Source organism: Notolepis coatsorum (assembly GCF_963971535.1).
Source record: "Notolepis coatsorum genome assembly, chromosome: 3".
Lineage (NCBI taxonomy): Eukaryota > Metazoa > Chordata > Actinopteri > Aulopiformes > Paralepididae > Notolepis > Notolepis coatsorum.
In genome coordinates this window covers 102,519,166-102,540,677 of record NC_140167.1, presented here as the reverse complement: position 1 = coordinate 102,540,677, position 21,512 = coordinate 102,519,166, and the positions used below count along the sequence as shown (strand labels likewise).

At 44.8% G+C, this 21,512-nt stretch overlaps 1 protein-coding gene across 2 annotated transcripts in view; it reads right to left on the bottom strand.

Annotated features, from left to right (window-relative positions):
- Window positions 1-1,744: 1,744 nt before the first annotated feature.
- mospd2 (motile sperm domain containing 2) overlaps window positions 1,745-21,512 on the bottom strand; it is a 98,613-nt gene continuing 78,845 nt past the window's right edge. Inside the window, exons 11-15 of one of the 2 annotated variants that reach the window (XM_084310834.1) lie at window positions 9,111-9,204; window positions 7,752-7,890; window positions 3,664-3,781; window positions 3,164-3,275; window positions 1,745-2,675 (exon numbers count right to left, since the gene is read on the bottom strand). In XM_084310834.1, the coding sequence (XP_084166960.1) occupies window positions 2,517-2,675; window positions 3,164-3,275; window positions 3,664-3,781; window positions 7,752-7,890; window positions 9,111-9,204 (622 nt within the window). In that variant the 3' untranslated portion in view covers window positions 1,745-2,516. The remainder of the gene's footprint in view (window positions 2,676-3,163; window positions 3,276-3,663; window positions 3,782-7,751; window positions 7,891-9,110; window positions 9,205-21,512) is intronic. The other variant, XM_084310835.1, reaches the window with a different exon arrangement.

Sequence of the window (21,512 nt, the reverse complement as noted above, 5' to 3'; positions counted from 1 at the left end):
GCTGAGCTCTTGATGGCAAGGTTCAACAACAGGTAAATATGGGCTTTAATTGTATAATGTTATGTTATAAAGTTGGTTAGTTGAGCCGAAATTGTTCTTTTAGTGTAATTCTGCAAAATATGATATTTCCCTAAAATGTGCCAACATTTTCCTTTTGTTTAATGAGTTTTGAGGTATGAGATCTCGCAATAAGTAAAACACAATTGCATTGCCTGAGATGGTTTAAAGCAAATTCAACGTCTTCTTCCCCATAAACCCAAAAAGGTTTTACGTATTATGGCTTTAATGATACATTTTCTCTGTGACACATTAGTGGTAATGAGTTCATATTATGTTTTGTACCCTCCCTGATGTCATCAATAAGGTCTTGGGAGCAATATACAGTATATGTATGAAGGCTTAGTACATAGCCTCCAGGATTATTCTCCAGAGTGATTTCCTGCATGGGCCTAGTCAGGAGTTTTGATGTAGGCAAATGCACTTAAGAGTCACCCCACCTGTGCCTGCTGCTACAGCTTTTACCTCGATTCTCTAGAGAGGCTGCTGCTCCATTTGCTCCTGATGCACTGGCACTTTACTAAGCCAAATAGCAGTGAACGCATTTCTCACCGAGGGTTAAAGTACTACCACATAATGCACGTTTTACACTCTGTGCACACATTCTCCTAAAGCCATCCAGAGACTATTACACTTCACAGCCCGCTGGTTGCAACGGGAGGTTTGAGTGGCAAGAGCAGGGGAAAAAAGGTTGGGGACGAAAACATGTGAACGGTAGCCAGTTAGCCAAGTGAAATAGAACGAGGTAGTTGAAACAGGAAGAGGTAGTTGAAATAGAAAGAGGTAGTTGAAATAGAAAGAGGTAGTTGAAATAGAAAGAGGTAGTTGAAATAGAAAGAGGTAGTTGAAATAGAAAGAGGTAGTTGAAATAGAAAGAGGTAGTTGAAACAGGAAGAGGTAGTTGAAACAGGAAGAGGTAGTTGAAATAGAAAGAGGTAGTTGAAATAGAAAGAGGTAGTTGAAACAGGAAGAGGTAGTTGAAATAGAAAGAGGTAGTTGAAACAGGAAGAGGTAGTTGAAACAGATGGGGGGATCCCTCTCCAGACGGGGGGATCTCTCTCCAGATGGGGGATCTCTCTCCAGATGGGGGATCTCTCTCCAGATGGGGGATCTCTCTCCAGACGGGGGGGATCTCTCTCTCCAGACGGGGGGGATCTCTCTCTCCAGACGGGGGGGATCTCTCTCCAGACGGGGGGATCTCTCTCCAGACGGGGGATCTCTCCAGACGGGGGGGATCTCTCTCCAGACGGGGGGATCTCTCTCCAGACGGGGGGATCTCTCTCCAGACGGGGGGGATCTCTCTCCAGACGGGGGGGATCTCTCTCCAGACGGGGGGGATCTCTCTCCAGGTTCAGGAGATAAGTGGGAGAGAGGTTTACTCCGCCGCGTTTTCAATTAGACACCTCTGCACTGACACGGCTTCAACAAAGGGACACGTGGCAGTGGTGCGAGTGTTTATGCAAAACAGGGGGTGTGTTTATGCAAAACAGGGGGTGGGTTCACGAGGCCTGCTGCTGCTAAGTGGCCGAGACCCGTATCTATTAGGATATTGCTGGGTGGTGTTTGCTGAAATTAACCACAACACCCCCCCCCCCCACCACATCTTGACATCTCTGCCTGTGTTCGCACCTCATTAGACAAATGAACAGCAATGTTCAGGAAAGTGAAACAAAGCGGTAAACAAAAAAAGAAAGTGCCATGTTTATTCTCGTGTAGATATATGCATCGTATTTAAAAGAAATATTGTACATTAGGGGGAAAAAAATATATTTTTTTAATTAACTCGCTACATTTACCACATCTTGGGATATTTGAAATAAATAGACTCTTTGTTTCTAAACTCCACGATCGGTCATAAAAAATAACATCAGTGATTTCATCTCACAGAGGGTCAGAGAGTCTCCGCTGCAGGGACGACTTGGGCCCCGTGGAACGAGACAAATCTCTCTGGCGGCAACTCAGATACACATGTCCCCATACTTCACAGCTGCCAGAGACGCTCCTCTCCATGGCGACAGCGCTCGGGGAGGGGAGGGGAGAGGAGAGGAGGAGGATTTGCTCTGGTTTAATCAGAGCTCTACCTCACCTCAGACGGTTAACCTGCTAGCCGCCTGCGTCTATGGTAAATATTGTTTTTTCTTTCTTAATGTATCGTGCTATACCCATACTGGCACAGTATACTACCGGTATGTCATTCCAGCATGCTTTCTGCACTGGTATGGTATCCAAACATATTTGGTAGTAGACAATGTTGAAGGTTTGCTGGCAAAGGTTGTTGTCAGAATAATTTTCTGTATCGTCAGGTTTTCCGACACAAGCAAGAGACTGCAACTGGCTCGGTGGTCCAATGCAAAACCAAAAGGGAACGCCGACACCCGTCCCGTGTTCCATCGCGGGCCAGGTCCGAGTACAGCACCGGTGCGATGGGGGAAACATTCTAGTAGGTAGATGTAGGCGGGTCAGGAGTGGCGCTGGGCAGATCCGGTATCCAGGAGGTAGAGAGACAGGAGGTTGAGAACCATCAGAACCAACACAAGCCCCACGAGAACCTTCTGGACCCACAGACACGCCTCCACCTTCTGCTCCAGCCTGGCGCTGGTGGTCATCATTCGCATCAGCTGCGTGAAGAGAAAAAAGATTTCAAGTTAGATGAGAAAATGTAATGTAATTAATTCCACACAAATGAATACTGGCAGCGTGAAAAGGCACGGGGAGATGTTTTTGGCTGAGTTTAACCAAGGGATAACCTCATTCTAGAAAATGTATTAAACTTGGTCTAACTTGTATGCAGGGCTTCAAATAAAAAAGAAAATTCACAACCATCCCTAACTATAGTTTTATACACCCCAAAATGCAGAACCGTCTCAAATAAAATAAATAAATGAAAGGTGACTGCATATGAATGCAGCCTTTTGACCCCCATCTACGGTCTTTGAATGTCTATCATCCCAGACAATTTGGACGTGGGGGGGGCCTTGTGTGTACAGTATGGTAAGGGTCCACAAGAGAGCATGAAAAGCACTTCAATGAACAAACATTTTGTTTTTACATTCTACCAAATATTTCATATATTAGTATATTTGCTCTGATGAAAGCATCTCCTCACCGTTGTGTTCAGATCCTGGTGCCCGTTGGTTCCCGTATCCACCGGGATGTCCCTGAGAGAACCCAGTAGGCTCAGAGTGGGCTTAGAGCTCTCGAGGACGTGACAGCGTAATCTACAGAAGAGACACGAGGAGAGTGGGGTCAGGCCGATTAGCAATTAGCCTGCATGACCAGTGTCACATTGCTGAGGAAAATCTGTGTTGCCACACTTTGCGAGGCTGTGACAGATTAAGTAAACAAGTTGGCTTCAGGGTCAAACACTTTTAAAACCAAGATGGTTTGGAAAGAGGTCGCTCAGTGGGTAGAGCACGGCACTGACACTGCTAGGGTTAAAGGGTTGATTCCCACTGGGGCCAGTATACACTCCAGCCACAGTACTTGAAAGGCACTTTGGATAAAAGCGTCCAACAAATGGCGGAGATAAATCCATGCCTGGTCGGCTTGCAAACGGTTTCACTCCTTGTTATCTGGCTCGCTTGGCTGAGGACCATGTTCTCGTACCTGTGTTCCATGACCTTGGTTTTGGGCACTTCTTTCCACAACTGGGTGAGGTCTTGTGAAGCGTTGTCCATCTCAGCAGCCATGACCAGGAAGCGGTCCTGCAGAGAGGCCTGGTAGCCTGTCCAAACACATCGACCACAAGGGCATTTCATAGGACTGTGAAAACTATTCTGTGGAAGTAAACAAACTTCCAAATATTTGCTAGGTGTCAAAAGCTCAGCAATTCACCATACTCAATTCGCCATTGTCTTTATTTTCATACGGTAGATAGCTATGTACACATTTCAATGAGCTGATGAGCTATTTTAATTCCACATATTCTCAGAAAACTCTGAATCAGGTAATCATGAGCTTGTAATTCTGAGTGTATTCGGCATGCCGTTTTGATTATTGTGGTTCTTGAATAGGCATTTTCATAGCAATGTTTTAACATTAGAGTGAACTGGCACTTCCGCAGCCATATCCCTCATTGCATTAAACTCGACCAATATGGCGGCGAAGTGAATAAGGCGAATGTGAAAAAGATAATAATACATTGTATTTGTATAACACAATGCATCAGGAGATCACAAAGCACGTTACAGAGATAGAAAAGGCTAGATACCGTGAAGCTATTTATTAAGAAAACCACCCTAAAACAGAATCTACATTGTGCTATTCCAATGATCTTAGACAATTAAGTCAGTATCTATGAACAGACAATTGACTCCCTAAACTGGAAATCAGAGCCTCGAGAAAATCAGTAAACAAACTACCCTCCCACTCAGGGCAGTATGGGGTAGAACACATAGTAGCATACTACAAGAACCTAGGCGTCCACAAAGACGACTTCAAACTGGTAATGGTAACTACAGATGAGGTACTTAAACTTAAAAAACTGAGCGCCCTCCAACCGAACAAGGCCACTGGCCATGACAACATCCCCTCCAAATTCCTCAGAGACTCAGCAGCCGCCATCACCCCAGTCATCACACACATAATAAACCTCTCCATAAAACAGGGACACGTCCCCAAGGACTTCAAAATTGCGAGAGTAACACCCCTGCACAAAAATGGCAGCAAATTAGACCCAGGCAACTACCGCCCTGTTTCTATCCTTACATCCATCTCGAAAGTCATGTAAAAAAATTTATACGAACAGGTCGAAAAGTACCTTGCGGAAAAAAATCTAATCTACGAATTCCAATCTGGCTTCAGAACATCCCACTCCACTGACACACACATGCCTTCTCTAAATGAACGACCACATCAAGCAAGAGGTGGACGCGGGCAAATACTGCGGCATGGTCATGCTGGACCTACAAAAGGCCTTCAACACTGTCAATCACACCATTCTGATTGACAAGCTAAAAGCAATTGGTTTTGATAGTCTATCAGTGAGCTGGATACAATCCTACCTGGAGGGGAGAGAACAGATGGTGGAGGTAAACGGTACCCTATGCCCCCCCCTCACAGTGAGCTGTGGTGTTCCACAAGGAAGCATACTAGGACCGCTACTGTTCCTAATTTATGCAAATGACATGTCGTCAGCTTGTGACTGCAACTTGTTCCTGTTTGCGGACGACTCAGCCCTGCTGGTCTCTGACAAGAACAAGTTACAGGTTGAAAAAACCCTCAGCTCGGAACTAGGCAAAATCTGCATATGGCTCGCCGACAACAAACTATCATTACACATGGGCAAAACAGAGTCCATTCTCTTCGGTTCAAATAACAAACTCAGCAAGACCGACGGCTTCTCAGTTACAGTGGGTGACAATATTGTCACAAGGAAAGATGAAATTACCTACCTGGGTTCCATCCTAGAGGCTAATCTTTCCTGTGACAAAATGGCATCCAATGTAATAAAAAAAGTCAACCAACGAACTCGATTCTTGTACCGGATCTCCTCTCTGGTAAACAAGAATACCCTGAAGACTCTGGCAGGAGCACTCATTCAAGGGTATTACGACTATGCTTGCACCTCATGGTACCAAAGCACCTCAAAGGCGCTAAAAACAAAATTACAAACATCTCAAAACAAACTGGTCAGACTACTGCTTGACCTGACTCCTAGAACCCACCTCACCCCTGCCCACTTTGACAACCTAGGATGGCTTAGAGTAGACGACAGAGTACAGCAACTTGCAATGGGCCTGGTCTACAAGATACACTACACGACCAAGGTACCCATGTACATGTCAAAATACTTCCCAAAGGTCAGTGAATACCACGATCACAACACCAGAGGGAGCTCCACAAATCATGTTAAACCCAGATTCGGCTCAAACAAGGGACTAAACACGTTTCGCAATTATGCCACATCAATGTGGAACGCCCTACCCAAAGCTGTAAAGGAATGTGAATCACTACCCACTTTCAAAAGCACTCTCAAAGAACACCTACGGGAGACTGCATTTCGAAACTGGCCCCTACAAATGTCCTAACCCAGTTGCACAGTAAATTACCAAGTATGGCTTTGTCAGTATTCCAATGTACAGTGTGTCCCCCCCCCCACCTCCAATGTAGAGCCCCCCCCACCCACCCAACCCCACCTACCCAACCTCCTCCAATGTACAGTTTCTACGTCAAATGTATATACACTCTTTTTCTGGACACTTTTTGTATCACAAACAGTACTGTATTTGCAAATCTGTTATAAATGTATAGATGTAGCAGTACTGTCTATCTGTATGTCGTGTGTGTCATATATGTTATGATGAATTGAAAATGGGGGACCCTGATGTAAACAAGACGAAAGTCTTTCTCTGGTCTGCATCCCCTTAACAATTGTATGTATTGAGCTGTACTGTACTGTACCCATTCTGCAATCTGTTAATAAACTTTTCAATCAATCAAATTGACTTCAAAACATTGACTTTTTGGAGTTGTTCCATTGACATTGAAGTGTGACCGACTTTGTGGTGAGCCTAGGAGTCGCCCCACTATTCACCGTCTATGGCGCAGCTCTGTGACATCATCACTAGAGACTCTCCGGTGCTCAGCTCCGTGACATCATCACTAGAGACTCTCCGGTGCTGCTCACCTCAAGGTCCAAACAACAAATTGAAACTGAGCTGTACCGTATTATAGAAATAACACATGTGAATTTTATTTTAGGGTGGGTTTTCCCTTTAACACACTGTCGGAGCATAGCCTTCTGTATGAGTTCCATCTGTTTTGTGATTTCATAATGTCCTTTGACATCTTCAAAATTGAATTACACTAAAAACACTTTTGATTAAACAAAAAAGGGATAAGCTATCAGTTTGAAGAAATATTAAAACCACAGTGTGAAAATAATCTCACAGATCCATAAACTGGACTGTAGCGTGGCTCGAAATGAATAATGTTAAAACCAAGGGAGCCATGGTTCTTCTGGGTCATTGTGTGGCACTTTAATTAGCCATGGCTGACATTCCAATGTTCGAAGGCCACAAAACATTGTTAGACACCAAGCCCCTTCATCTGGTACAGATAGCAGTCGTGGAAAGTACCGGTAAGTACGTTTTACTTAAGGAAAGTACTGTACATTTAATTTTGAGGTACTTGTACTGTATTTGAATGGTTACTCCGCTACATTATCACTTACTTGTTACTTTGAGTTGTGATTCAATTATTATTACACTAAGCCATACCGTGAATTTGAGTCATTGTCCATCCCTAAAAGTAAGTATTGCAAGTCTCTAAATAAGAACCACCTTTGAGTTTTATGGGCTACAGGAACTGATGAACATCACTGAGAATGAACCCCAGATCTCAGAACTACGCCCGCCCCCCCCCCCCCCCCCCCCCCCCCCCCCATCTGCCACAAGCCCAAAAAACAACTCTGGGGGTAAAAACACTGAAATATCTGGCCCGAGAGCATCTTTACATACCTTCAGTTTAATATAACAGATGATTATTTTATCACTCTTAAAATATGCATGCGAGGAAAACCGAGGAAAAGCTGCTGCACTTTGTCTGCACTTTGTGAGGAAAGGTAATAGACTGAAACGAGGAAGGTAACCAGACTGAATGCTCGGGATGGAGGAGTCGTGGAGTATTTTCGACACATCCTGCCGTGTCGGAGTGGAGTGCAGAGATAAGTGCCCGGCCCGGGGGCAGCCTACCTCCATGTAGAGACACCACAATGTCCACCGGGGGCAGCCTACCTCCATGTAGAGACACCACAATGTCCACCGAGGCGCCGGGCTCGCAGCTGCTGTTGCTGGGTTTCACTCTGTACTTCTCCGGCGCCGTGGTCCGGACCTGGGGCGAGCACCGAGGATGGGTGAGATGGAAACAGACAGAACAGACAGTAGGGGACATGGGTGATATGCCCAAAATATCATATCACGAGTTTTGATGGTATTTGGCGGTATATAGTTTTCCAGTACGAATTACAATGTGATATGACATCTTTGTCTTGTAATACAGTTATCATGGTCCTATTTCATTCAACATGGTCTAATTTCTAAAAAAAAAAAAAATTATCCTTATTTTCAATTTTTCTCCCATCCCAATTTCGTGTTTCCAATTCTCCCCTCCCCTGTCTTGAACGTTGCCCGACTATGCCCCCCTCTGGTCGGTTGTAGTGAGGATAGAAGCCGTGCATCACGTGTCCCCTCCGGTACACGAGAAGGCAGCCTGTCGCATCTTTTCACCTGCCAGCGCGGACTCTCAGTGGCGAGGTGTAACGTGTGGGAGGCTCACACTACCCCCGCCATTTCCTGTCTCTGCTGTGCAGGCGTCCCCCAACCGACCTGTAGGAGTCACTGTCCACAATGTCCAAATCCCCACCCATCGAATTCCACCCGCTACCTCTGCCAATTGAGCCAGTATGACGGCCGGCCCAAGCCGGAGGCAATGCTGACACCCGGATTCGAGACCGGAGTCTCTTGCATTGGTGACGAGCGCAATCTCCGCTGCGCCACCCAGCCGCCGTCATTTCTTTCACCTTTTAATACTGCTGCAAGGAATCGGTTTTTGATTAACTTAGAAATATATGTGTATATAAATATATTTCTTCTATGATATATATATATTGTGGATGGCAGCATAGTAACAAGTCATACCTTTGTATTCGGTATACTTTCCACCAACAGACACATAGATGTGAGCACACACACACACACGTGAGCACACACACACACAAGACACAGAGATACACACACTGAACAGACACAGATGTGAGTACACACACAGACACACACACACACACAAGACACAGAGATACACACACTGAACATACACAGATGTGAGCACACACACACAAGACACAGAGATACACACACTGAACAGACACAGATGTGAGCACACACACACATGACACAGAGATACACACACTGAACAGACACAGATGTGAACCCTCACAAGACACACAGGCACAGACCTTACAGAAGAAACAATTTCTTGCACGCTTATGTGCATATTGCAGACAAACGCTCACACACAAATCACCCCCCCCCCCCCCCCCCCCACACACACACCTTGAAGGCCACTTGATTCTTGGTCACATTGCTGAGGATAATGAGACATTTCTTCTCCGTCTCTCTTGAGCCGAAGCCGAGCTCCTCAGCAGGACTGGAGGGGAAGAGACACATGTTTCACTCTCAGGCTCTCTGACCGGGTCTCCGAGTAAATCATTATTTATTATTCCCTGCGTCTCGAGCATCTATTTGCACTCAATGTCAACACGATATATAAAAGGGGTCGATGTGACCCTTCCTTGATTGGTTTAAAGCCGTGCAATAATTACTCTGTTTTAATGATATCAAGGCAACGGAACAAAAAGAAAAACTACATTTTAACAACACAATGAGCTTTAGCCTAATAAGCTATGACATTATATATATAACATATTATATAATATATAACAACTAGGGTTGCCATGGTAATCAGCAGCAAAATATTCAGAGCCTTTTTTCACTCACCGCCCAAAAAATAATATGGGTGGATCTATTGTAGGCTACATCATAGCCTACACTTAACTCATTCTGCGCCGGGCCTATATGACCAAATTAGGGCTAGCACGCCAGCGCTTTAATCAATGGGAGGACAGGGAAATTTGCGAGTGCTTAAAATATATCTTAAATTATGGCTATGGGTCTAATATACCCGTCGCTTATCAATGACTTGCTTGCAGTCATCATGTACGAAACGGATTGTTTTTTCATCGATACATTTCCGTTTTATACCGTTTTGAATACGAGTATAGTTTGAGATTTCTAGTAATTCCAGAGAAATATGCGATAATAGCCCTTTAGTGAAATACACAAAACACGTTGTAATTTTTCGGCTGATTTAGGAATCGTTTTCAAATAAACGCTAGATTATCGATGGTATACTGTATGTGTCCTTATGCACGATACAAAAGCGGGCTGAAAAATCGCTTATCCGTGCCTTGCTCAGCGCCAACGGCACGCACACACAGACACGTTGTGATCGCTAACTTTTTTTGTTAACTTTAATGTATTTTCACTCTTTCAAATGTTTTTATTATGAAGCATCGTTTTCAATAAATACACATCTTGGTATTGCCATGCTTCTTTTCAGGTATAAACATAATATCAACAAAACATAAAATCATACATACAAACCCATAACAAAAGAAAACACATTATCTATAACTGTTTCAGTTTCCTTAAATCCTCTGATATCCCCAGTATTATTAAAACTGGATCTGGGTCATTGAACATTCATTATCTTTGACAAAAAAAAAGAAGATATCAATCCAATAACCTTGTATTTTAGGACAAAGAGCGTAATTATGAAGTAAGTTACCTTCCTCAATTCACATTTTTCACACAAAGGAAAGATCTCGGGAAAAGATTTACGCACGGAATAGTAGATTTTAAACTGTATTAAACAGAACAGGGACCTGCATTTATGGAACATGTCGTGTATACAATCTAGACTCTCATCCCATATGTCATTTTGTATCTGTGTGCCCAATTCTATTTCCCACTCTGCTATTATGGTGGCCGTGGATGGGTGGCTTAAGTCTTGTGAAAACGGCAAATGGTGCTTTGGACGATAATTTGACAATTTATAAACTGAATTGGAAATTATTTTGCTTTGATCAAATGGACATGGTATACTTGCACGTATTGGGGGGCAGGGGGACCCTATGAGGCGTGCAGGCACACGCACGTATTGAATTTCACATGCTCGGTGTAGCCCCCCCCCCCCCGTAAACAAAAGCGAGTTGTTTAGAAGGAAAGCTCCGCTGGACACCTTTAAATAGAACCTCTTGATGCAGACAGAGGCTTCCATTTTCTTTTACGGCCTGGCCTCTCTGTGTTGTTGTTCTGTGTGGTGTCTTAGCAATATTGATCTGCCGGCTAAGCCTCCTCTGCCCAGATGAAGGCGTTGCTGTTGCCGTCTGTGAGGTGTGATTAGTCTGGGACTTGTAGCGCTCGTCCTGTTACACATCGACTGCTTCATCATATCCTGACTTAAAACCCTGCAGTCTGAGTAGCGATCGCTTTTTCAGCCGGTGATGTTCACTCAGGGAAAAAAAAATGTAACCAGGGTCTTCGCTGCCTGTTAAAATCCAAGAGTAAAGGGAAACCATCAACCTTGAGACATCTTTCACAGCATGTTGTTGCATTGTTTCTTCTCATGAGTATTAATTGCTCCCGAATTAGTCCATAGTGTCTAAGCCTTATAGTTGCTTCACAACTATACAATGTGTGTATGTACAGTAGAGAGAGCATAATATACAGCTTAAAGGGATAGTTCAGGTTTTATTTGGAACATAAATGGCTCTATTTCTTACTTACCAATGATGATGTTGATCGGTAGAGTTCCTCTTTCTCGGCACGATCCATGCTGTTCCTCATACTAGCTCCTGGATAGTTAGCCACTAAATGATGCAAAGCCAAATAATCCTCAGTTGTTCATCGGCCCATTTGCTTATCGGACTGATGCAATCGATAAAGAAATCCCTGTCACCAGCCGCTGTTTGCCAATTATATATCTGCCCAGTTCTGCTCATCGGACCAATACCGATATATGAAAAGAATCACTACCATCGACCGATACCAATATGGTCACTGATATATTGGGCGTCCCTAGTTGTGCAGGAGCTACTAGTACGAGAGAGTAGGAGGAACAGCATGGATTGTGCCGAGAAAGGATTATACTCATCATCACTGGTAAAAGAAAATAGGAGCTATCCCCTTAAGACCCCCCCCCCCCCCCCCCCCCCAGCCCACCATGTATAGGGATGGGTACCTTTCACATTTGAACCGATACCGGTACCTGTGAATCGATACCGGTACCCAACGGTACATTTTTTCGGTACTTTAGTCTCAAGAAATTTAATTTACCTACCTCAGTCGTAAAAAGAAAAAATCCAAACTTCAAATAACTACAATTTAGACAGTTTTCGGCTTGTCATTGCTCCGACTGCTTTGTTGTTGAATCAAGTCAAATCCTAGGTAAGCATATATTGTGCGTGTGAACGTTGACATGAAAAAAAAAAGTAAAAAAAAATAATAATAAAAAAAAAAATACAATTTTTTTTTTTTTTTTTTTAATTCGGTTTCTCACTTGATTCGATACTCGTTAGTACCGACGTGTTTCGGTTCGGTACCTCAAAAGTACAGAATTCGGTACCCATCCCTAACCATGTATCCACCTATGTTGCTCTGCTGGCTAAAGGATCAAATCCCACAACACCTTCACCAAAAGGCGTCTTCCTACATAATGGTACTATGGAGGAGCCTCCATGGGTGGCTGGTGCAACCCAATCAGAACCACTTCACCAGAGAACATGAGGCATTACATGACAACATCACTCCCAGGCTGTAGCCCAACACAGCTGTGATCTGAGGCATCCAAGCAGTGAAAGAGAGGCAAGTCCTTGGCCTGCAAACTAGCCATGGTTAACCCCCACCCCGCCAGGGTCCATGGTTAACCCCCGCCCGCAAGGGTCCATGGTTAACCCCCACCCCGCCAGGGTCCATGGTTAACCCCCACCCCGCCAGGGTCCATGGTTAACCCTCACCCCGCCAGGGTCCATGGTTAACCCCCACCCCGCCAGGGTCCATGGTTAACCCTCACCCGCCAGGGCACCCTACTAACATGAAATAACCATTATTACACAGTCCCCATCATGGCAACTGCAAATACATTGGCTGGCTACCGATACAGTACTTAATGTGCATTTTGAGTGGAGCAACTCCAGACACTGCTTACTAATTCCCACACACTGCCAAAGGGATTAAAGGTCAACCTCCACGTTGTATTTTTGTTCAATAAACAATGTGGACTAGGCCAACAGTGACTTTCATGAAGAATTGTAAAAAAATGTATTGAAATTGACCCAGTTTTAGCGTTTTTATCAAAACATTTTGTCTGCCCAACACAATCAACATGCACTTGCATATTTTAATCAATGGTTTATAATGTGCACGTGTAATGTCGTCACAACAGGTATTGGTCACCAGGGGTATCACCAGGGGGCGCTGAGAGTCACACAGCTAGTGGCAGGCAGAGAGCCTTGCTACCATAGATATATGCTTGCTACTACTAGCCGAATGGAAATGTATGTTTCACCTCACTATTGCTCCGTGATTATAGCCATCCATCCATCTCTAAAGCTAACCACGTTACCATATTTGTAATAATGTAAATCATTGTGTCGTTGTACACATTGTGTTTATAACGTTAGTAGATAACATAGCTTAGCTTGGTAGCTATTGTGCTAACAACATATCCCGACATCCGGCTCGCTGGCCGGCATGAACGGCCGACCCAAAATGGTTCTCTCCTCTCTGTACACCCCGACCCCACGGGTGCCCTGCCGGGGGGCCCATGGACGCGACGGCGGCGGCAGCCGCAGGGCGCCCGAGCCCGCAAAGGCTAGTGTTACACGATAGCTATGAGCTAACTAGCGCTGCGGGCTCCGGCGCCCTGCGGCCGCCGCTGTTGTCGAGTCCACAAGCTTCACTCGGTGCATCAGTCACGAAAGGGGCTATGATGAGCTTGGCAAGCCAGAGTAAAACACAGTTTTCATTCAATCAATCAATAACAACATTAACCAGACTCTCGTTGTGTCTATTATGCTAACGCTAACGTTACCTCATTGTGTCTATTCTACACAGATAGCCTCTCGTGTCTATCTGCTAACGTTAGCATTAGGCTAACTAACGTTACGTCCCTAACCCCCAACAACAAGCGTAACTAATCAGCGATCTTTTTGTCAGACTAAACTCTCCGCTCGGTGGCAAATTGTGTTGATGTCGGTTTTGTTTCATCAATAAATGAGGCAGAATACACAGTGACTGTATCCTTTTTTATTCCACTCGTTTCTTGCTGCAAACATACAAAAGATATCCTACGCGAGACATTAAAGATGGCGGCGCGGACATTCTGTTTTCGTTCAGACTCCCCAAACAGTGACGTCACGCGTCTCTCTTCTGACCAATCAGTGGTCTGCAGTTTTTCACGTGTCATTTCTGGAGCTCTCATGCTGATCACCAGCAGCCCCGCCTCCCCACACGGAGACAAACTGAGTACTTTATTTTAGTGGAAAAGCAACATTAGATTCGGCTCATTAATATGCAAGCCACACCTGTTGTGACGTCGGCGTTTTGATAAGCTTTTTTGATTCGCGCGTGCATGTTATTCGTGCGTGGACCTTTTTAACTCTTTCAGAGTGGCATTTCCGGTGTCAAATGGAAATAAATAAATAATGAAATTATATACCAATGATGTAAACTACCCATAATTGATCAGTAGGGTTTAACCTAGAGGTTGGCCTTTAAACAGTTTCTAGTGTTGTATGTATAAAGTCTCTCCTTGCCCCGGGGGCTGAGAACGTCTCACAAGCTTCTTCTCCATGTCCTCTCTTGTGTTGTTTGCCCCAGTAAAGAGACGGTGGAGACTAGCTGTCCCCTGAGCCCCAGGATGTCTCTCCATGCCCCAGAAACCTCTGACAAACACATCCTGGAGATCAAAGAGACCCCCCCAACCCACCTTCCTTACTGAAAGTCCTCCTGGTCTCGGGGCTAACCCAGCTCAGAAGCATAATTGCATTTAAGGCTGGTATAAATCTGTTTATCACCAATACAAGGCCCAGAGCGGTCAAAAACAAATCTCTTTACTGTGAAGAAAGGGGTAAAAGGATTCAATGGACGTGATTTGAGGAAATAAGAGGAATGATGTTGTGTAGCATCTGAATATTGATGATGGGGTCCCTGCTGGGTGTTTTCCCCACCTGGATCTCCGTAAGGCCGCTGGTTACTCAAATAATCAGGTTGGTAATACGAATCATGGGGAACATTACACAAAAAGTGGAAGAAAAAAAAACTCTGCTTCTGGGCCAACTGTGTAGCTAATTACACATAACACAGCTTCCGTTCATTTTGTGCTAAGCTAGGCTAGCTTGCAGCCGGAGAGCTTTCGACTTAACGCAGGAACTTGTTATTATCCAACTCTTTCTCTGCCACGCTGGGAACGGGATATACACGCATTAAACCAATGGAGTCGGTCACCTTGTTTGCAGGGCTATAACTATATTCTATATTATAGCTATGGATGCAATACTATGGCCCATTTGACATTGAGTATCTATCGTTCAAGATGTTCCCATCCATACATTCCCGTTTTATACCGTGGTGAATATAAGTATGGTTTTAGAGCGGTTTAGGGTAATTCCTGGGAGGCTAGTAATAGCCTGCGACGTATATTATACTTAATCCATTGGCATTTCGTCCCTATACACGCTACAATTAAAAATTCAAATGCATATGATCGGTATATTATGTTCCATCATGAATGCATGAAAGGGGGGGGGGGTAGTTTCTGATTAATTGATTGTCAATAACGGCATTCGTTAGTACAACATCATACGCTGATCAGGGCGATGGCTATGAAAACAAGGCACAATCAAGCTGAAATTGCCGTTAAATTGCTCTTACCTGTGGCCGGTGGGATTCCAAAAAGAATATTCCAATTATTTTGTTGCCATCTGGTAGATTGTATGTCCATTTGGCACACGACATAACCCACCACAGCATAATGAATCGAGGGTCCTGAAAACAATTCAATGCCTTCAAAGTCTCAAATGAAGTGCAACACCGGCCGCATCCCAGCAGGCGGCGGTATTGGACTTTTGTGATCTCAGACTCATTCACTATGGTAACACCAGGCTCCATGGATGGATATGAATGGAAATAGCGAATAAAAGAAATAACGATCAAATAACGAGTATACTTGTTTTTTTTTATCTACTTTTTCTCCCCATTTTAAAAATGTTCTCCCATCCCAACTTTCGTATTATCCAATTCTTCCCTCCCCTGTCTCGAACGTTGATAGACCATGCCTCCCACTGGTCGGCTGCAATGTGGACGAAGCCTTGCATCACGTGTCCCCTCCGGTACACGTGGAGGCAGCCGTCGCATCTTTTCACCTGTACAGCGCGATCTCTCAGTGGCAAGGAGTAACGCGTGGGAGGCTCACGCTGCCCCCGATACTTCCTGATTCTGCTGTACAGGCGCACCAACCGACCTGTAGGAGTCGCTGTCCACAACGTCCGATCCCCACCCACCGGCTTTCCCACACCCTAATACTGCCAATTGTATTAGTACGAATGACCAGCCAAGCCGGAAACAACGCAGAAAGCTGGGCTCGAACCCAGCATCTCCTGCGTTAGTGGCGAGCGCCTTGCCCACTGCGCCACTTAGCCGCCCTGAGTATACTCGTTGTTGGCGTTCAACGATTGGCGGCCAATAACAAGTATACTCGTCGTTGGCAGTGAATGAGTTAAGCATGTTTCCCAAAAATGTTGCCGTGTTCCTTTAAACCTTTCCAGCACAGACATCATTTCGACCCGGCGGGGTCTTCATGGTGTGACGGTGGAGCTCTACACACCTTGTTCTAGATCTTCATATCAAGTCAGCACCTTAGAAGATCCTGCTGACTGTCATGTTTTCAGCCACTATGCCCATCGGTGCTACAACCAGTCACAACGAGAGGGAAAACTCTGTGATTATTCCTCTTGCTGACTTTGTCGATTTACTAAAAAACCCTTAGGTCTGAAGGTATATGCAAGGGTTGAGTACTGAACTCTGTACTTTTAAGGGTACAGACCGAAAAAAACAACTAAAAAGGAACCATGGGGGTTACACGTACTCATATTTCCCAACCCAAAGTAATTTACACAGTATTAGAGTATAATATTCTTATTTTTTTTTCATTAATTTTATTTTGTTTCGTACATGATTGGGGGTACAGTTCATCTTTGCACAATATCACCAACATCTTTTTTCCCAATGCAGTAACCCCTGTTCCAGACCGGGTGCCACCACACTGAAAATGCTCCGGGCGGACTTTTCTACTAACGTGTCGTGAACCTAGGGCTTCACCCGATCGCATTGAATAGTTTTCGGGACCCCCCCGATTCATTATGCTGTGGTGGGTTATGTCGTGGGCCAAATGGACATATGATCTACCAGATGGCAATCAAATAATTGGAATATTCTTTTTGGAATCCCACCGGCCACAGGTAAGGACAATTTAACGTACATTTCAGCTTGATCGTGCAAGGATTTCATAGCCATCCCCCTGATCAGCGTATGTTGTGGTAATAACGAATGCCATTATTGGCAATCAATTAATCAGAAACGACCCCCCCCCCCCTTTCATGCATTCATGATGAAACTAATACCAATCATATGCATTTGATTTTTTAATTGTAGCGTGTGTAGGGACAAAACGCCAATGGATTTGGTATATTACATGTCTGGTATATTACACGTTGCAGCTTATAAATAGCCTCACAGGAATTAGCCCTGATCATTCCAAAATAACTCATATTCACCACGGTATAAAACGGGAACGTATGGATGGAAACATTTCTTTTTTGCATCTTGAACGGAAGGTTCTTACTGTCAAATTACCATGATATTGTATCCATAGCTATAATATAAAATATAAATGTAGCTCTACAAACAACGTGACACACAGTGAAAGTGTGTAATGGAAAGCTGGCGTTACAGCCACATTCCAATGGCTGTGAATGTGTTAAAGAAATAATTTTTTCATCCATACATTCCCGTTTTATACCGTGGTGAATGAGTATAGTTTTAGAGTAATCCTGTCTAATCCCAGAAAACAACGCTATGCAGCAATACGTGCAATTCACTAAAAACGTTGCCGTTTCTCGCCTGTACACGCTACTATTTCGAAATCACATCAATATTATCGGTATTATGTTTCATCATGAATGCATGAAAGGGTGGGGGGGGGGGCTTGGCGATTATGGAGTAGACGTGTTTCACGTGAGCTCCCTTCTACCGTGCGGGATATACGTTTTTCCCCATTAGTCTTTATTTTATTTTTATTTGTTTTTTGTCTGCTTGTTAAGTCGTCGAGTTTCAACTACTGTCGTCAACTTTTTTCGACTTTCTGCGATGTCGGTGGTGGAAACCAGATCCATGAGCGCTCCAGCCAGCAAACCACCACCGGGCCTGGCCGCACCATCGCCCGGTGTCGGGGAGATAAGCGAAGCTGTGCTCTCGGTCATGACCAAGCTCCATGCAGAATCTGAGACACGCTTCGCTGAAACACAAAGAAAAGTGCTGGCGGATTTTTGTGATAACCTTCATCGAGAGATATCAGAGGAAATAAGGTTGGCGGTCGTCCCGTTGATAGACAAGATGGAGTCGCTGCACGCTGTCTCCTCGGCTAATGCTATCGAACTAGCTGCGCTAACGACGGAGGCCTCATTACAGGGCGAGAAGATGGCGGATCTGGAGCTCTCCCTGCTGGCTAGGCAGGCCGAAGTTGCCAAACTACAGTCGGTAATTGTGGAAATACAGTCCCGGGAGAGACGCTACAACATCAGGATTGTTGGAGTACCGGAGGGCAGCGGGGAAGGCCGTCTCTCTGAGACCATGCCGGGATTGCTGCAAGTAATACTGGGGAATGACGTCCTCCCCTCCCCTCCCGTATGTGAATCGGCCTAAAGAGCGGGCAGGACCACTCCAAGTCAAGTCAAGTCAAGAGTTTTATTTGTCACGGCATACGGATATACAATGAAATGCGGGTGGTCTTGCCCGCAACGATGTGCAATTGGTACAACATATAACATATAATAGAATCCAATACAAAAAAAAATTTGCAATAAAATTGTGCAATAACAGGTAGTAGGTAACAATAAATTTGTGCAATGACGGGTAACAGTTGACAGTTAACAGTAGTAGTAATAGTAGTGCAATACACTGTTACTGTTGCTAATACTAATTTAAAGTGGCCTTTCCTTTTGGCAATAAGTGAGGGTGCATGCGGCCTGAGTGTGTGCCCGCTCATGCTAAAGTGTTACAGTGGTACTCAATGTTCATTGTTCAGGACTCTGATGGCCTGGGGGAAGAAGCTGAGCCTAAGCCGCTCTGTCCTAGTAGCTGGGGTTCGCAGGCGTCTGCCTGACCTCAGCAGCTGGAACAGGCTGTTATTGGGGTGGTGAGGGTCTTTCATTATCCTGCAGGCTCTGGATTTGCACCTCTTGTTGTATAGAACCTGCAGGGGAGGTAGTGCAATACCCGTGGTACGCTCGGCTGAGCGCACCACTCTCTGTAGGGCCTTCTTGTCTTGTGCCGTGCTGTTTCCATACCAGGCAGTGATGTTTCCGGTCAAGATGCTCTCTACAGCTCCTGAGTAGAAGGACTGGAGTATCTTCCCCGATACTCTGAACTTCCTTAACTGTCTCAGGTGGTAGAGGCGCTGTTTCGCCTTCCTTGTTCACTCCTGGAGTGAACAAGGAACCGAGGCCCATCATTGTCAAGCTGAACAGGCTACAGCAGAGAGAACTCATCATGCGGTCGGCTCGTGCCAGAAGGGGTAATCTAAGGCTGGGCGATCACAAAGTGGCCATTTTCGAAGACTTTACGCTTCAAGCAAAGAGAGGCGAATACAAAGTGGTCCTGTCCAAGCTATGGAAACTAGGCCTGAGGCCCACGCTATTCGCTCCCGCAAAATTATCTGTGTTGGATAAGGTTGATGGTCGGCGTTCATTTTGGTCGTTGGCTAAAGCGAAGGAATATCTCGAGGGGATACCCGAGACTGTAGCTTGATAACTATATCGGGTGAGTGACTTGGCGATGTGGGCCTGAATACATTGATAGGGCCGGCTATTCATGCTGTCATGCCTAGACATGCTAACTGTCCACTGCCCATCCAACTAGCGGGGCTTCCCAATGACTTCTGTTACTTGCTAATGCTGACCTCATGGTCGTACTTGTGTATCGCCTCTTTGGAAGCTAACGAGATAGCTGAACAATGTACATAACAGACTAACGTGCTATCCGGATTCATCACTAGTTTACGCGCTAGCCTCGGGCTAGCTAGCGGGCTGCGTCTAACGTCTGCGCTGAGACATTCGAGACCCGTTAATATTTACGCACTTTGGTTGTTGTTGCTGTTTAAGTGTCATCGGTTCGCACAATTCAACGGTGATCGGGTCCTTAACTAACTTCTTGTATTCTTTTATTTTTATATCCAGGCTGTTTTGAGCTTTGGGCTCCCGTAGGAGAAGATCGGTTGAATATATATATAAACAATATATGATAACAGGTTGTGTCAGGTATTGCTTATTACCATTCCCGGGTTAATGAATGTGTTTAATTCTATTCTTACATAGGTTATGTCATTCCAACCGTTGTGCCTGTTCATAGGGGCTGTTACAGGTGTGCACTTTGACCATAACCCCCTTTTTTCCCTTTCTTATTATTGTCGTTGTTTAAATGACATCTGTTTGCACAATTTACCTGTGATCCGATCCTGCCTTAGACTATCTGCTGGTATGCTTTAATTAAATTTTGTTTTGAATTTTCCTTTATCCATTTGTGCTATAACATTGCGACGTTGATGCGCAGACTCGGAAATAGATGGTTGCAGGGGTGATGTTGAGTTATTATATAATAATGGCAATTTTTTCCATTATGGTTATCTCATGTTAGGGCCAAGGCTCAGGTGGTTTTCGACCGATATCTTTATTGAATTTTATTTTTATTATTATTTGTGTTTATTGGGTTTAATCAGGGGTTTATCTAGAGGGGGGTCGGAGTGGGGAGCGTCTTATTGGATCCATGACTCCAGTGGGAAATGATAGGAAGATGACCATCCTTAGTGGATGGGGCATAGGGAGGGGATTGGAGAGTGGGTATAGGAGGGCTTATAATAGGACGGGTGGGTTAGGGTTTAGAGTAGAAGGAGGGGGGGTTGTAACTGGGGTGGTATTTTTATGTGTTTTATGTACTGTTGTCTTATATGTGTGTAATTGTTCCTCCTCTGAACTCCTGGGATTGACCGTCTGGGCCCGCCTGGATCAGCGCCTCTGTACTCAGCCTGGCTGCACTGGTATGTTCTCTACGCATTTAGACAAACTCGACCATGGCTAAATTGAATATTTTAATTTGGAACGCAGGAGGTCTTAACGCCCCACACAAGCGTGCCAGTGTCCTTTGGTTATTGAAGAGAAGAAATATTGACATTGCTCTCCTTAGTGACACGCATTTATTGGTGTCAAGGCTAGCAAATCGACAATATCACGTTATCTCCTCATCCTCAGCCGATGATAAGACGAAAGGAGTCGTCATAGTTACAAGACGTAACCTTGATATCAAAGTCCTGGATGTGTGGTCGGACACGGAGGGAAGGATTACTATAGCAAAAGTTGAGTTCTCTCATAGGAAGATGGCAATAATAGCATTGTATGCCCCTAACACATTTGATTCAGCGTTCTATAATACAATCACGAAGAATATGTTGGAACTTACTGGATACGCTCTCATTGTGGGTGGCGATTTTAATGCGTGCTGGGATGCGGAGATGGATAGGTCCGGGTCCTCTGAAACGAGCGACCAAAAACGGTCCTCTAAGGC